Source organism: Hydra viridissima, unplaced genomic scaffold, assembly GCF_058129835.1.
Source record: "Hydra viridissima isolate aposymbiotic clone 2 unplaced genomic scaffold, HvirCarnegie_v1 scaffold_1, whole genome shotgun sequence".
In the NCBI taxonomy this organism is placed as follows: Eukaryota; Metazoa; Cnidaria; class Hydrozoa; order Anthoathecata; family Hydridae; genus Hydra; species Hydra viridissima.
Window position 1 is genome coordinate 34,539,224 of NW_028324300.1, and position 15,774 is coordinate 34,554,997.

The 15,774-nt window shown below is 28.5% G+C and overlaps 2 protein-coding genes across 4 annotated transcripts in view; both read right to left on the reverse strand.

The window, feature by feature from the left end:
* Positions 1 to 3,992: 3,992 nt before the first annotated feature.
* Positions 3,993 to 5,980, reverse strand: LOC145192592 (uncharacterized). Its single transcript, XM_080069884.2, has 2 exons — positions 5,477 to 5,980; positions 3,993 to 5,400 (listed from the first exon to the last, which is right to left on the reverse strand). The coding sequence occupies exons 1-2, from the start codon at positions 5,526 to 5,528 to the stop codon at positions 4,436 to 4,438; spliced, it is 1,017 nt and encodes a 338-aa protein (XP_079926010.2). The 5' UTR covers positions 5,529 to 5,980; the 3' UTR covers positions 3,993 to 4,435.
* Positions 5,981 to 6,313: 333 nt separating this feature from the next.
* The window catches only part of LOC145192098 (ubiquitin carboxyl-terminal hydrolase 24-like), a 29,265-nt gene continuing 19,804 nt past the window's right edge, over positions 6,314 to 15,774 (reverse strand). For 2 of the 3 annotated variants that reach the window (XM_090076919.1, XM_090076920.1), the window contains exons 22-41: positions 15,197 to 15,754; positions 14,909 to 15,111; positions 14,194 to 14,324; positions 12,753 to 12,873; positions 12,614 to 12,673; positions 11,589 to 11,739; positions 11,241 to 11,333; positions 10,533 to 10,648; positions 10,322 to 10,435; positions 9,756 to 9,852; positions 9,276 to 9,395; positions 8,775 to 8,861; positions 8,234 to 8,345; positions 7,950 to 8,071; positions 7,694 to 7,807; positions 7,544 to 7,609; positions 7,317 to 7,398; positions 6,890 to 7,038; positions 6,685 to 6,768; positions 6,314 to 6,550 (exon numbers count right to left, since the gene is read on the reverse strand). In XM_090076919.1, coding sequence (XP_089933045.1) covers positions 6,452 to 6,550; positions 6,685 to 6,768; positions 6,890 to 7,038; positions 7,317 to 7,398; positions 7,544 to 7,609; positions 7,694 to 7,807; positions 7,950 to 8,071; positions 8,234 to 8,345; positions 8,775 to 8,861; positions 9,276 to 9,395; positions 9,756 to 9,852; positions 10,322 to 10,435; positions 10,533 to 10,648; positions 11,241 to 11,333; positions 11,589 to 11,739; positions 12,614 to 12,673; positions 12,753 to 12,873; positions 14,194 to 14,324; positions 14,909 to 15,111; positions 15,197 to 15,754 — 2,679 coding nt within the window. In that variant the 3' untranslated portion in view covers positions 6,314 to 6,451. Of the gene's footprint in view, positions 6,551 to 6,684; positions 6,769 to 6,889; positions 7,039 to 7,316; positions 7,399 to 7,543; positions 7,610 to 7,693; positions 7,808 to 7,949; positions 8,072 to 8,233; positions 8,346 to 8,774; positions 8,862 to 9,275; positions 9,396 to 9,755; positions 9,853 to 10,321; positions 10,436 to 10,532; positions 10,649 to 11,240; positions 11,334 to 11,588; positions 11,740 to 12,613; positions 12,674 to 12,752; positions 12,874 to 14,193; positions 14,325 to 14,908; positions 15,112 to 15,196; positions 15,755 to 15,774 lie in introns of those variants that run through there. The other variant, XR_016449347.1, reaches the window with a different exon arrangement.

The following is a 15,774-nucleotide window of genomic DNA, read 5'->3' on the forward strand; positions in this document are numbered from 1 at the left end:
TCTGTAGTAACTGAAAATGTATCTTCTCCACAGGCCACTATTAGGTTGAGCAGAGAAAGAGGTAGAGCTTTAACAATCACTCCAGGTCCCTCCAGAGCTCAGTGCATATCAAGAACTTCTCTAAATACTTTGGACATGATTCAAGTTCAAATCAATACTGGTCTTTCAAATAAAAAGATGCAAGAACTGGCTGTAACATTAAACAAGATTACAAATTCAAAAACTGTTGAAACAAAATTTAGGGAAAACTTTACAATGGCTGGTCGAAAAGTTGAAAGTTTATTCAAACTTTCCAAAATCTCACTTACAAGGCCATCAACAAAAGCTGATTATTTGGGAAAGGTTGGTCACTGCAAGAGTTTAGGGGATTTTTATAACACAATTCTCAGAGTTAGAGGAATCACTTCAACGCCTCTCATCAAACTAGGTATTGATGGTGGAGGAAATTTCCTCAAGTTCAGCTTGAGTGTTATTTCCAATGGTGGATGTCAAAATGCCAAAACAAGTTTAGCCTTAAATGACAAAAGCTTACTGACTATAGAACATGGGAAAGTAAGAAGTGCCAAGCGTCAGCTACTTGTTGCTGTTTCTGAAAATGTTTCAGAAACTTTTGAAACTTATGTCAAAAAAATTTTAAGTTTATTTGGGAAAATTGATGTGCCTTTCTTTATTGCATGTGACATGAAGTTAGCCAATATCATCTGTGGCATTCAGTCTCACTCAAGCAAACACCCTTGCTGTTGGTGTGATATTAAATCTAGTGACCTCAAAGAACAGGGAACTCCAAGAAACTTCAAATCCATTAAGATGCAATACAAAGCATTGATTGAGAAAGAGAATGGAAAAATGTGTGTAAAGGATTTTCATAATGTTGTTCATAACCAATTGTTTGAGCAAGAAGATCTCAAACAAGTTATTGAGTTTATTCCCCCAATGGAACTTCACCTTCTCCTTGGAATTGTAAATCATCTTTACAAATCAATCCTAAAGATATGGCCTGAAGGCAAAGATTGGCCATTACTTCTCAAATTGAAATTACAACCTTATCATGGTGGAGAGTTTGTTGGGAATGATTGTCATAAGCTTTTGAAGAATACGGATGTTTTGCAAAGAATTATTGAAAGAGAAAAGGCAGACCATATGCTTGGTTTTGTGAAAACATTCCAACATTTTAAGAGTGTTGTTAGTTCCTGTTTTAGAAGGACATTAAATACTGAATATGTTCAACATATCAAAGACTTTAAGAACACATATCTTCAACTCCCAGTTTCAGTCACCCCAAAAGCCCATGCAGTGTTCTACCATGTTCCTGAATTTATTTCTTTAAAGGGTACAGCATTGGGCATTTTTAGTGAGCAATCAACAGAAGCCTTACATTCAATCTTCAGTGCTCAATGGGCTAGGTACAAAAGAAACCCTGATCACCCTGGTTATGAAGACCAGTTACTGAAATGTGTTATTGACTATAACAGCAAGCATCTTTGAATTAGATTTTTTAAATAATAATTTTTTTTTAAACAGTTAAACAGTGATTTCTAGAATTTCGTTCTTGTCTAAAATTTTTATTTATATTATACACTGTATCAATTTATTTATATTTTCATAAAATATCATAAGTTTACAACAAATTAATCAGAAGTATATATCTTATTTTGCAAGCACTAAATAAAAAAATCTCAACAGCAATTTGAAGAAAAAGTAATAAATATCACAACACCACCATAAAGTAATTTTTTTTAAAGGAAATCATTTCATGTCTGTATGTGTTTTTACAATTGGAGATAAAGTTTAAATGGGATTTTCTTATGTTTGATATCTTGTTAAAACCTATTTCAGTAAAGATATATTTCTTTTTTAAATTAAAAAAAGTTGCCATTATTGTGTGTATTTCCAATATTTGTTCACTCATTTTAAACAAAAACAACAAAGCAAAGCTGTGGGTTTAACAACTAAAATATAAAGAGGATTTTATGTGTTTTAAATTCAGAATAATTAGAAAAAATGCCTCTGTCTTTTCTTCCCCATATTTTATACAAACTTGGACAAAAATAGCACTCTTTTTGCAGACAAAGCACACACAAATGTGAAGTCTAACAACCATAGAATCCCATATCCACTAGTCACATGATGTTGTTACTAAATTAGTTATTTGATGTACTTTGAATCTTTAAAAAGCATAAAAACCACAAAAAGCTGCTATATTTTGGCTGTTTTTTCAAAGGCGAGATTCCTACTTTAAGAGCTATATATTTGCACAGATAAAAGATATCTTGCTTTTATTTCTTTTGCCTGAAAGATAAATGCCAACGCTTCATTCTATTAAATTTTGAAACTTCCATAGTCGATAATAAGGTTAGAATAAAAACGTAAAGCATCCGTTGTCTCTTTTTAAAGAGGCTTTTAGTGCCATACCCTATACTTTAGGTCCCTGTACACAAACCACAAGTGTTAAAGAGCTGATTTTTTGTCAGGTTATAGCCAACACATATATGTGAAGAGTTTTTGATATTTTTTAAAAACTCCATAACCGAAAGGTGAAAAAAAAAACAAAATAGATTTACGACGGGGCTCCAAGTGCGACGAGTTGCGCAAATTGCTGTAAACTTTAAATGTGTTTTACTCCTTTGGCTATAGAGATTAGATTTTAATTTTTTCATCTTGTGATATCTGAGACATTGCAGATTAATGCCCCATCGGTCGTTTTTTTGGTCTTCAAAATTGAGGTTGGGACCATTTTTGGATAGGTGTGATAGGCAACTAACTGCTCTTATGATCACACTTAAATATATTAGAAAAACAAGAAGAATTATTTAAATTTTTTATTAATAGAAGCACAACTTTAAAAATAAATACTTGATCTATAAGCATAGTTCACGATTTTTTTATTCTATGCCTGCACATAAATAATGTCACCAAGATCTGCATTTTTGACAACAAATCCATGGTTCTATAAGAGCTAAATAGTGAATAAAGTTAGTTACAATACAAACACGCTGTATCAGATTCAAAATCAACTTCATTAATACTTGCTTCATTCTCCTCACTGCAGTATTTTTCTTCAACTATCATCTTTTTGTTTTTCTAACAAATTTTTTCCCTTTCCTTGTTATCTTTTTCTTTTACCCTATCTTAAACTTTTGGATGTCCGGTGTGGTATTCAGAGGTCCAGTTTTTCCACGTTTTCGTGCCCTTTTTAATTCTGTTTTAGAAGTTGCTAAAGGTACCGGAGACAACTTTTGTGTACTAGAGCTTAACCCTTGGGTTGAAACAGAAGATCCATTTCAGATAGAAACTTCTAATGGGAGAAAACTCATTTCCAATGTGTTGGTCTCTCAAACTCTTGTATTTCAAGGAATATATTCCAGTTGCCAAAAGCATGCACATCATTGGTTGATAGTACTTTTTAAATATGCATTGCTAAAAAGACCAGCTACTTGAAAAAGTGCCAACTTATGGACCAAAACCAATATCTTTGGAAATATGACCATTATGTCATCATAGGCACATATGTTTTGAAAGTTTTGAAAGAGAGATCATTTCTTAATAGGAAAAAAACAAAACAAAAAATACACTTAAATTCCGGTAACTCGAACTTTTATCTCGAACTGTTTTCTGTGGTCCCTTGGAAACTAAATTGTGGAGAAAAGTTCGCCTAAATCGAACATTCGTTAAGTCGAACCCATTTTTATCAGTCAGTGACTTGCGTTAACTTACACATAAAATCGTTCTTATGCTTAACAAAAAAACATGGCGAGCATTACTCCTTATGCTAATCAACGCACTAGATAAATTTTTGCATCCAACATTTAAGTTCTATTTAATAATTGAAGTTTGATATATATACATATATACACACGCTAACTACTACACACATTTAAATAGTTGACTGTAAACCCTCCTAAAAGGTCTTCCTGTATGACAAATAAGTGGTGTTCGATTGATTCTTATTTGGAAATATCTACAAATCTGCGATTACTTTTTCTAACAAAAAATTAATCATTTCAATCACTATTCTTGTCAATATGAACACCAAAACCATAAATATTTTTATAAAAGATTTACAAAGATTTCGATACAAATTTTTTTTTAAAGAGTCCATCTGACATGTGCATGTTTATAAAGTTATATTTACATGTTGAAAAATTGGTTTAATAGTATTAACATAAAACCCGACTAAATAAAACAACCACCTAAACAAATAGCACAGAACTAGAAACTTCAAAAAAACGCACTTCCCTTGTTCACTTTCAATGAATAAGTCACTTCCCTAATGTCTTCCAATGTTCAAATTAAGAACTTTTCGGAGAAACAATATTACGCTGTTACATAGTGAATAAAAATTAACTTAGAAGTCAACTCTCTCGTAAATTTAAGTCAACTCTCTTGTAAATTTAAGTTAACTCTCTCGTAAATTTAAGTCAACTCTCTCGTAAATTTAAGTCAACTCTCTCGTAAATTGCGCCAAACCATTTTTACCTTTACGATTAAATCGCTTCCTTCCGATATCTCGAATTGGTATACAATGGTTATGATAAACTATAAGATGAAGACAGGGGTTTATAACTCTATAACCCATTTTTTCACGAAGATACCAAATTAAAACGTTTTCAATACCGTTTGAATTAGGACCAGTGTCCAACTCTTGAAGCATTTCTTTTTCGAAATCTCGGTCTGCATGAAAAACAAATGCATCATGGGACCCCATATATGCAGAACCTGGATTACACGACGCACTTACTGCAGCATTACAAGGAAACTTATTTGTAATTGAGTGACGCGTTAATGCATATACTAATCTCTGAGTTCTTAAAAGAGTAAAATCAACATCCTCCCAACCTGTTCCCAGGAAATTGTCCATGTGCATTAAAATAACCGCTTTGTGTTTTAAATAACTCTGGATGTAGTCAAGATTTATCCCAACAGTTGGGTCTCGCTTGGTCAGATGTAATACAAGTTTCTTAGAGTTTTGCAACCGAAGTTTAAGCAGATATTGCGCGACGGCAGGATGGAAATATAAGACGTGCACTGCGGCTATTTTATCATTATTTAAATTGGATTGCAGAGTTGTCTCAATTTCATGTTGTCTATCTTGAAGCTGATTTGCGTCGGGTATGCGGTCGTTTTCGTAACGCAAATTGATACTGTAGTGTTTGTGAGTGACAAGGATTAGATTAGTAACAACATGAAACTTCCCATCATCTTGTATATCTAACTCATCTTCGTGGCTCCACTTCTCAGAAAGTTGAGCATCGTTAATTGAAACATATATAGGTTCTGGCATAAGTTGCAAGTGAGTAGTTACATTACGAACAAAAGCTAACCAAGCAAGAGCACAGATCAACAAACCAAGCGAAAAAAAACAGAAGATGCACTTGAAGGACATCACCTTAGATGATTTGCCTAATGTAAAAGATTGAGAAAAATTACCACTCGAAATCATTTCAAGTTATTTATTAGTTAACAGACGCATACATACCTGATTTTGTTACATAAGTTTGCACTTTCCCAGCAGCTGTGAATTCATACATCAGAGCATAACACTAACAATATGTTATTTTATAAAATTTTTTATCTTCAACCGAAAACCATTTTAAACTTATATAGATTTCTCAAAAAATGACCGCTCACAAAGACAAAATAACAAACTTTTAAATTGGTTAGTAAAATAAGGAAAGTTAACAAGAAAAATTAATAAGAAAAATTGATAAGGTAAGCTAAAAAATAAGGATAGTTAAGAACTAACAAAATTATTCCAAGTGCAAAAAGGAAACATAAATTGCTTTGCATCTTGTATTTAATATATTTACACCTTTTACACATTTTATCCTCTGAAACTTTTCAAACTTGATATCCAAACAAAAAAGTTAAAAAATATTCATTTCATAAAAACTAAAGTTCATAAAAATTGGAATTATGATTGCATGTTTCCAAATACAAAAGTTAACAACACTATTGTTAAACATTGACGACTCACCTTAACCTACGTAAAATACAAATATACGGTTTAAAAACTAAAATATATAGGCTATAAATTTATATATATCTATATATAATATATAAAAGAATTGCTAGCTATCAAACAATTTGAGATATTTTGTTATAAGCGTGTGTTAATCTTAATTCCTATTTTTATTGAAACCTAAACGAAATACTAGAGAAACCGACAAAAGTTAAAAATTTTAAGTTATATAAAAGTAGAGACAGAAATTAGAAAAAATACATTAAATGAAGATCTTTTATCAAATTATGATCATTAAAAAATGAAGTTTTCATAGGATTCAACCTTTACATGAGCAATAAAAATCATCGCTGATTCAAAATAAAACCTTTAATTGGTTAACAACATCCAAATAAAAATTTTAATAAAACAAAAGTTGGCTATATGACACAAATTTAACATGCGACCTAAAAAAAAAAACAAAAAAAAAAACAACTAAATTTCTAACTATTACTATGACGCCTCATCTTCTTTTATAGCGGCGTTAAGATATTTAGGAGTATTGTATGATTCTATTTCTGTCAGTAACTTGGTAGCCTCTGCAAGGGTGTTCTGAAAAATTTTCAATAAAAATTAGTTTGATGATATATAAAAAGGAAGAGGTGGGAATGAGATTTGGAAGTGGAAGGTCAAAATAAGTTAAACAAGTTCATCAGAAAGTTGAAATTTTTGAAACAAATATTTACTTGTGCACTGTTGGTTCGCTGAAAAGACGTATGATTATCATTTGAAGCATTAGACCGAGTTGACCACATTGAAAACTCGCTCATCTTATTTTAAATAAGTTTAAATTAGTCTTGAAATTAAAAGAAAAAAAAAAAATTGTTTGAAATAACATTTGAGGAAGTTATTAAAAAGAAAAAGAAGTTCACTAAAAAAAACTTTATCAACCTTTTTCTTAAGCCATTCAACTGCCCACTGCCACTTCATTGAATTTTGAAGGAGAAAGTTGCGCACTAACTTGTTTGCACTTCTCACTAAGAACTTTATGCATAGATATGCTCTCTGAGCATCATCTTGGTGGCATGAAGTAATAAGGTCTTAAAACGAATAAGAAATTTTTTTAAAGGCTTGGATTCATCGGGAATTATTTACAACCAGTAGAAATCAAGACAAAAAAAACCTATGAGCTCATCATGGTGAATTACTAAATTTTTAAATTTCTTTAAAACTATGAAAATTTATAAACAAAAAAATAAATATATCACAGCAGCAAAATTACGACTGACGGTTTAAATATCTCAAAAAGATTTTCCAAGTTTGTTCAAATTTTCTGGAATGTCAAACAAAAATACCGACAAAGAATAACAACTCTTACTTAAAGTGCCATTTATGCTTTCTTCTATACAGCCATCAATAAAAATTTCCACTCTTTTCTCCTGAAATTGATCCTCTAAATCCTAAAGGAATGATAATTTTATTAAATTTTCAAAGAATACCAGTAAAAAAAAAGTAAAATTAACTCGAACAAGGACAGAGCTACACGTGAGATACAAAGATTATAAATCTTTCTCTATGCTGCATCTTTTATGTGCAAACCCTTACCAAAATACTTTTCACCAATTGAAACGTACATTTCAAGTCATTTACAGGAGCATGAGTCAGCAGTGACTATGAAAAAAAAATGCAAGTTTTTTTTTTTTTTTTTAATAAATGAAATGTCAAAGAAAGTTTTTAATGGAGCTGCAATAATACCTGAATTTCAGACAAAAACATAGTAGAGTATTCCAAATTACACCAGCACCCATAAACTAATATATCTGTCACTGTGCAGGTTACTTGAGGTATTTCTAATGATGTGTGAATGATCTGTGCATAAAAAAATCAGCCTTTGAAAAATTCAAAAAGAAAAATATAAAAAAACACAATTTTTATATTGATTTTCAGAATTATCAAAAAGATGAAAAAACTGATGAAATGACACTTTAAAAGAATTCACACAAAAATTTACTTCAATCAAAAACCTTTGCCCCAACTTTCCATAGAAATATTCTTCAATATCTGCGCTCATTTGCAGTTGCTCACAAAATATTAATAAACTTTGAGGTAGAGGACAACTGCGGTCATAAGATGCTGAAATAAAACAAACCTATTAGGATTTGTCACCAAACACACGTTTACTCTTATACTATAACTATTTGTTATTGTTTTATAAGGTAAAAATTTAGTTTTTATAATATTGTTTTTCTTTTAAATTTTAAACACTTTTTTAATTTTAATAATGAATCTGCTGACCTGTTTGTTTAGATGTGTTATTTGTGTGCAAAAGAAGAACAGCCACTGTGAAGTATAAGGAAACGATCTCTTGTGTCTGAACAGTATTCCATCTGCGAGTAAATTTTTCACTCTGAAAGATGAACCATAACTGTTCTAGCAACATTTTAAGAAATAATTTTAAATATACAGATTTTTTATTATCAATATTAAAAATAAATAACTTAATTTTTTCCCCCACAAACTATTCTCATATATCTCAAAAAACAAAATCAATCAACTTTTAAACTGTTCCTCTTTTAAATTATCCAAAATCCTCTTTTAAATTATCCAAAAGATGAAAATTCAAAACACTTTAAAATAAAAATTTCACAAAAAAAAAAAAAATATTATTTTTATTTTACTGATAATTCTACATATGTAAAATACATTATAAAATATAAACGAATAACTGGAAATATTGTTTTACTTCAAAGTTTATGACCAGTTTATATTCCCAGAATATTCACCAAAGTTTTAAGATGACTTAAGACAAAATAACAATCCCAAATTATTCACTCACATTATGAGATGTTTTATGACCAATTAAGAAATGGTAAAACCTTTGGAAGGTTTTTAAAAGTGAGAGATGTTGTAATGCCACTTCATTCTAAAAAGAAAAAAAGATATAGAGAGAAACACTAAAGCAAAGATAGAGAGAAATCAAACTATTGTATATGAACTTTTTAAATTAAAGAAAAGAAAGGAAACCTACACGTCTTTGCCCTGTCTGTTGCCCAAATTATTATATTTGCATTCAAAGATTACTTAGTAGTACAATAAGCAACAAATCAACTTTTCATATATATATATATATATATATATATATATATATATATATATATATATATATATATATATATATATATAAAAAGTTGATTAGTTAAATTTTCTACCAATTCAAGACATGCTTTAGTAAAGTCTCCAATCTAATACATAAAATCCTACTTAAAAAATCGTAAATAATGTTATTGCAAAAACTATATCATATATTGTTTCTCTTTGAAGAAAGAAAAATACTTACAATATATGCATACTTGTTAAAGAGTTGAAAGTATTGTGAAGCGTGCTTTACATAAGTTACAACCTCATTGTCAAGCAGTGAAAAAACTTGCGTTAACAAACCATCTACTTCACTAAATGTCTAAAAAACAAAAATGCTAAATAAAACAAGATCAAAATAAATATCCATAATAACAAAAAAAAAAAAAAAAAAAAAAAAAAAAAAAAAAAAAAAGAAAGGTTATATCAGTATGGATAATGAAGAATAATTTTACACATATACAAGATAAATCACACACAAAAAAGCATATATAGTTTGAAAATAGAAGAGTTTAAAAACACACATAGCTGCGATATGCTAATTTAATTATCTAGTTAGGTAATTTAGATATGCTGCAAGCTTAATTAAATTAGCATAATTAAATTTAACAATAATAGTTTTCAGGTTATTGTATGAAAACCTTATCTACTATACATTTATAAACTTTTAGTTCTTTACTACCTTGTTTAGCTCTTTATAATTACATTCGCAAGTTAAATAAATCAATGTGGAAAAGAATTCTCTGATTGATGAGTCAGGACATTCCACAAGGTAAGCACTGAAAAGTAAGAAACATTTTTAGCCTTTATACGAAAAAAAAATTACAACAAACTAAAAGTAAATATTTAAGCAATTGTTTTATAACAATTGATGATGCAGAGAAATGAAGATAAAGTAATCTGATGCTCAACATTTCATGGTGACAAGTTTCATGGTTTTCATGGTGACAAGTGCAATATTTATTGAAGCTACCATAAGATTTGAGCATCAACCTTTTTTTTATTCAATTGAAATTCTAAACTTTTTTATTTATTAGTAATAACATTAAGTAGCATTAAAATAGATATATAATCATATATAACACAATTAGTTAATATAAAGTATATATTATAAATAAAATAAGTAATATTACATGACTAATATATACTATGTAATATATGTAAATATTATAACATAAATAATATAATGTAAACAATATTAATGTAAATAATAGTGTAAAAATTGTATGTTTAAATTGTTTAGCTTACAGCATATAATTTCTTCCCTTTTCACCAGATAAATAATTGATAAACCAACTACAACATTCAGGACTTGCAGCTACAAGTGATTTAAAACAAGTACACCATGACTCCAGATCTGTCCTTAAATATAAATACATGCCATCTTGATAATTATTTTGCAGTAAAAGGTCTTCATAGTAAACAAAACAAAAAAAAAAGCTAAGTTTTTATATCATACCTAAACGTTTTTGAGGTTCTCAGATAGGTGTTAAATAAAAAGTGAACAGATAGTTGCAAGCAATAAAACTCTACATTGACTTCATTGATACAAGATTCATCAATACCAACAATTTTCTATGTTAATTGTGAAAGAAGTAGAAGAACTGTTAAAACATGGCTACAAATATCCAATATTAAATAAATTATCAACTCATTTATTTGCGGAATAAAAAAATAAGTAAAAAAAAAATCTCTTTTTCTTTACACCTATCCAATTTGGTCCCAGTCTCAATTTTGAGGCAGGGACCAAAATTGGATAGGTGTAAAAAAAAAAAAAAAAAAAAAAAAAAGACTTATGGGGCATTAATCTACAAGGTCTCAGGTCTTTCACCAAATGTAAAAATTCAAATCTAATCATTATAGCCAAAGAATAAAAATATGTTTAATTTTTCATGGCATTTTGTGCTACAGATGGCACTTGAATGCCAATTGTAAATCTACTTTTCACCTAAGAATGCATGAAATTATGAAAAAAATATCAAAAATACCAGTCTACTAAACTCAATTTTTGTTTAATGCAAGTACTTATAACAGAAATACTTTTATTTCAAATGAAACAACATTTAACTTAATTTAAGACTGGTAAGATACATTATAGATGGTGATTATCACAAAACTATAAAACTCAAACACGATTTTCTGAAAATGATAACTTTAAAAAACTTACCTTGCTTGAACTGCAGAGGCGACATAGAAACTCAAAGTACTCAATATCATATACATCTTTGTGTTGCATAAATTTTATATTTTCTTCATTTACCTGGACATAAAGTCATTTAAATACAAATCATTTAATTACAAGTTAAAGTTCTGAAAAACGGAAAAATATTAATTAGATATTCATTTTTCAAAATAGAATAATCATTATATATATTTTTGTAATTATGTAGTTATTATATATTATTATTAATTCAGTAAATAGTTATTCATAAATAGAATAGCAATAAAAAGCTGTGAGAAATAAAATAAATATAAAATTGAAATAAAGTTTTTGGATAAATCAAGATATACATACAAGTCTCTTAATACTTGATGGCATATTATCTTTAAACAACCCCTTTTTTTCCCCTTTTTTAATCAGAGCTGAAAGAAGACTTAAACCATCCTTAGAGCCTGGTGATGAAGGGTTTGAGCTTCCACATGATGAAGGACTCCCAGGGTAAGACCTTTAAAGAAATCTTTTTTAAAATATACCAAGATTCTACAAATACTATATAAGGAATATATACTCATAAGTCTGATTTTTTGGCAATTGTAAAATCATAACAAATAATAAATATATAATGATAAAAAGCAGTTAATTAAAGACAATAGCATATAAATCAGGTTTAAAAAGGAATAACTATTATTATTGCCATTATTGTAATAGAAAATAGTAATAAAAATGTTAATAATATTATAATAGCAATAAATAGACATACATAGGCGGTCTAATAATTTTCTAGAATGACACGTAAATGGTGTTAATGAGTCTGATAAATTTTTTTCTTTAGCTGGTAGAACTTTTATATAAGCACATGTGAACTTTTATTTAGATATATCAGTTCACTCTTTATTTTTAATTCATATAGTGTCAATGTGACATTGACCTAGTAAAGGTTAGTTAAGGATCATTTGATTTAACTGAAATAAAAATGGAGACACTCATTTCTATTCTATAAATTCAGAGATAAATAAATTAAGTGTTTTATTAACTTCACTCTCAATTTCAAAGCCAAATAACAAAAGTAATTATTTCATTTTCATTTAAAAGTATTAAACTACTAATACTTTCAAAAAGTAATAAAAAATTAAAGCTCTCTTTATCATTCACATCAAAAACACTAGAATTAGAAATTTAAAAATTTAACATTGACAAAAATTTATGCAACCAAACCCTATCTCAAAATGAGGCTTGTGGAGTTGCGAAGTAAAGTTATGGTTAGTGAAGTAAAAATAAATATAGTGAACTATGTATTTTTAAATAACTATAACATAAGACATTGACCTAGTGAAGGTTAATTAATAAGGATCATTTGAGTTAACTAAAATAAATCTTACCCTATCTCAAAATGAGGCTTGTGGAGTGGAGACGAATAAGTTCCATCGTAAATTGAAGAGCTAAATTTAAGTGTAAATTATTTTAATGTTGAGTGAAAATAACACAATGAAAGGGAAGATTTACAACAATAAATTTTACCCTATGATTTCCCTAGTATTAACTTCTGAATGAATGATTGGAAGTTTACTTTTATCCATCGTCTCATAGAACAGCATATAAGCATTCCAATTTCGAATACGATTTTCAGGATATTGGCTATCTGCAAAAGAACCCATCATGATCATTATGATCATCATGATCATGAAAATTAATCATACATTTTATGAAAAATTCAAATAACCAAATAAAAAATGAATGGTTGCACTGATATGTTATATATACACACTACCATTGGAAATTTCAAGATAGATTTTTTAATTCTTAGTAAGTATGAAAGATTTTTTTTAATACCATATTTACATCATATTTATATATTTAATAATGTTAATGTGATTTGTTACTAAAAATGTTAAAACAATTTATTTGAGTAAACTTAAGTTTTTTTTTTTTTTTTTTTTTTTTGTAGATCTTAAATTTCTTTGGAAGTTTTCATAACCCTAACTTCTATTTCAATATTGAAATAGAATTACTATCATACATATAATAATAATGGAATAGAATCTAAATTAAAATTTGTTTCAATTTTGAAATTGGAAAAATCTGAAAAAAAAAAAACAAAAAAAAAAACAGAAATCTGAAATCTAAATTTAAAATAATGTAAATAATAGCAAAAAACAAGAAAACATCCAACTGCAAACCAAGAAAAAAAATTTGCTAATTCATGTGACACATTAAATAATTTTATAGCGCAAATTAATTTCATAAACTATTTTAAACATTGATTGTTTTGTTCAGAACCTTAGGAGAGAAAAACAAAACTCTTTCTTGATGGAGATGGTTTCCATTCCAACTTTTAAAATACAAATGATTTTGTTTAGAGTAACCCTAATTTTATTTATCCCTAAAATTTTTTTTTAATTAATAAAAATATGAGTCAGAGAAAAAAGAACATTTTGTGGCGTTAGCTAAACGGTTTTGAAATAATCAAGTGATCTCTAAAAATTTATTTAATTCTCCACAAGAAGATACCCAAACAAAATAGTTGTCTGGAAATGGTCAAGGATTTTTTTTACAAGGAGTCAACAATTCCAAACACTTCTATTAAGTTTGCAGAGGATTTTTTGGAAGAGTATGAGAAACAACAACTATTAAACTATATGGTCTGGCACCAGTTATGTAAAAGAAGCAGAAAATTTTAAATCAACTTGGAGATCTTCAAAGAGAAGGGAAAAACAAGATAGAACTGGAGTCCTTCAAAAATAAGATTTTAAAGATACTAAAGAAAATAACTTATAACCAACAAGGTTTCAGGTATCACCATAAGGTAATTTTTTTAAAAAAGTGGCTATTATGATCATTTAATTTTTAAAGAATTTTCTATGAAACATCAAACTTAAAAATACAAATATCTTGAACTTAAACTTTCTGACAGTAATGTGTGTGCACCTAACATAATAACTGTGACTAAAGTTTAACTTACTTGAATCTGTCTGTGGAACCCTATACTCTCCTCCAAAACATTCAACACTTAATGCCTCATCAGTCATTTCAAACCTTTCCACAGTGATATCGTTAAATTTATACCATTTATCAAAAGCACCAGTGCCATTTCTGAATTAAGTAGTAAATAAAATATCGTCAATGTAACAATTATACAAACTTTTTATATTACAATATATAACTTGTATATGAGCATTTACATAAGTGTAATGTCTTATAGTATTTTTTAGCATTTAAACCTAATTTTATATACAGCACCCTGGAAAACCCCTTCCTCAAGCATTATAAAATTTTACCAATGCTACTGCATGAGTATATATATACACACACACTCACCTATTTTAAGAATCAACAAATTTAAACTAATAAATCTTTATCATAAGTCTACATCAAACTTAACAAAGTATCTAAGCAAAAAAATGTTAACAATAATATATTTATAAAAGTTCATTTAGAAATGTTTCTCAAATTTAACTTTAATTTAATTGATGGCTGAAACTTATTTCCTTAACGGTTAATGCCACATCAAAATGTAAAACAAAATATTTCAGCCCTTTTTAACATAGCAGTCAAATATCCAAAATATTAAAATTGCAATACCAGAGTTCATGTATATAGAGTTTTAATCCATGCAGAATTTAGAAAGGCATTAGAGTAAAAATAAATAAATTTATTTACTTGTTGTGTATACTTACTGGCGATTTTTTACATATGAATAATAATGCCCTGCACTTGCTTGTCCACTGTGGACCACAACACCAACAAGTTCATAGTATTGCTTTGTGTTTGTAACAATTCTCATTGGAGCCATTTGATTTGAGCTATTAGCAGGTGATTCTTTTTCTTTTTTTGTAATTCCTTCTAATGTGTATGGTTCAATGTTCAAAACCCAAGGAAACTAAGAAAAAAATATTTGAATAAAAAACATATGAAAATGGTTACTACTTAAATTTAAATAACTAATGATTTTTTGAAAAACATACACTAAAGAAGTCGTCAAACTTGATTGCCCGGTTTCTTTCCCAATCATACCAAAACCTTTTCAACTGAACAACTAAGACAGGTGGTAAACTTTTAATACATGTTCTCTTGACTGTGGTACGACGCTCACAACATTTCTCACAATAGTAAGCATTTTCTCCTTCCATAACTTCTTTGCGAACAAACTGCTCAAGTGATGCTTCTAAATTACCACTTTTTACAGTTACTGGGAGAGAAGAAAATGGCTCCTCACATTCAAAACAGTGAGAGCACTCACTGCATATTTTTTGATCAACAAATTGTCCACTAAATAAATTATTGAAAATCTTATTTTTAAAAAGAGATTTCAAGTTTTCATCAAGTTGGTCAGTAATATTTGTAAAAAATTCAAATGCATCTTGCTGTTCACGAACATTAACAGGTTCCCCCCATAATTTAAAAGTCTTCCAAAAAGTCTCTGGAGAGTAAAACTGTTGCTGACTTTCTAGAAGATGACCGAAAATCAGTTGAAGATGGTAAAGAATATTATCATGACTAACATCTTCAAGTTTTAAAATTGCCTAAAAAAAAAGATTGCATA

What these genes read in the sequence shown, in the direction of transcription:
- LOC145192592 (XM_080069884.2), bottom strand. Translation starts at nt 5,528, where the DNA reads ATGTATGAATTCACAGCTGCTGGGAAAGTGCAAACTTATGTAACAAAA. An exon ending in AACTTATGTAACAAAATCAG is followed by an intron (nt 5,401 to 5,476) that starts GTATGTATGCGT and finishes CTTTTACATTAG; the next exon opens with GCAAATCATCTAAGGTGATG.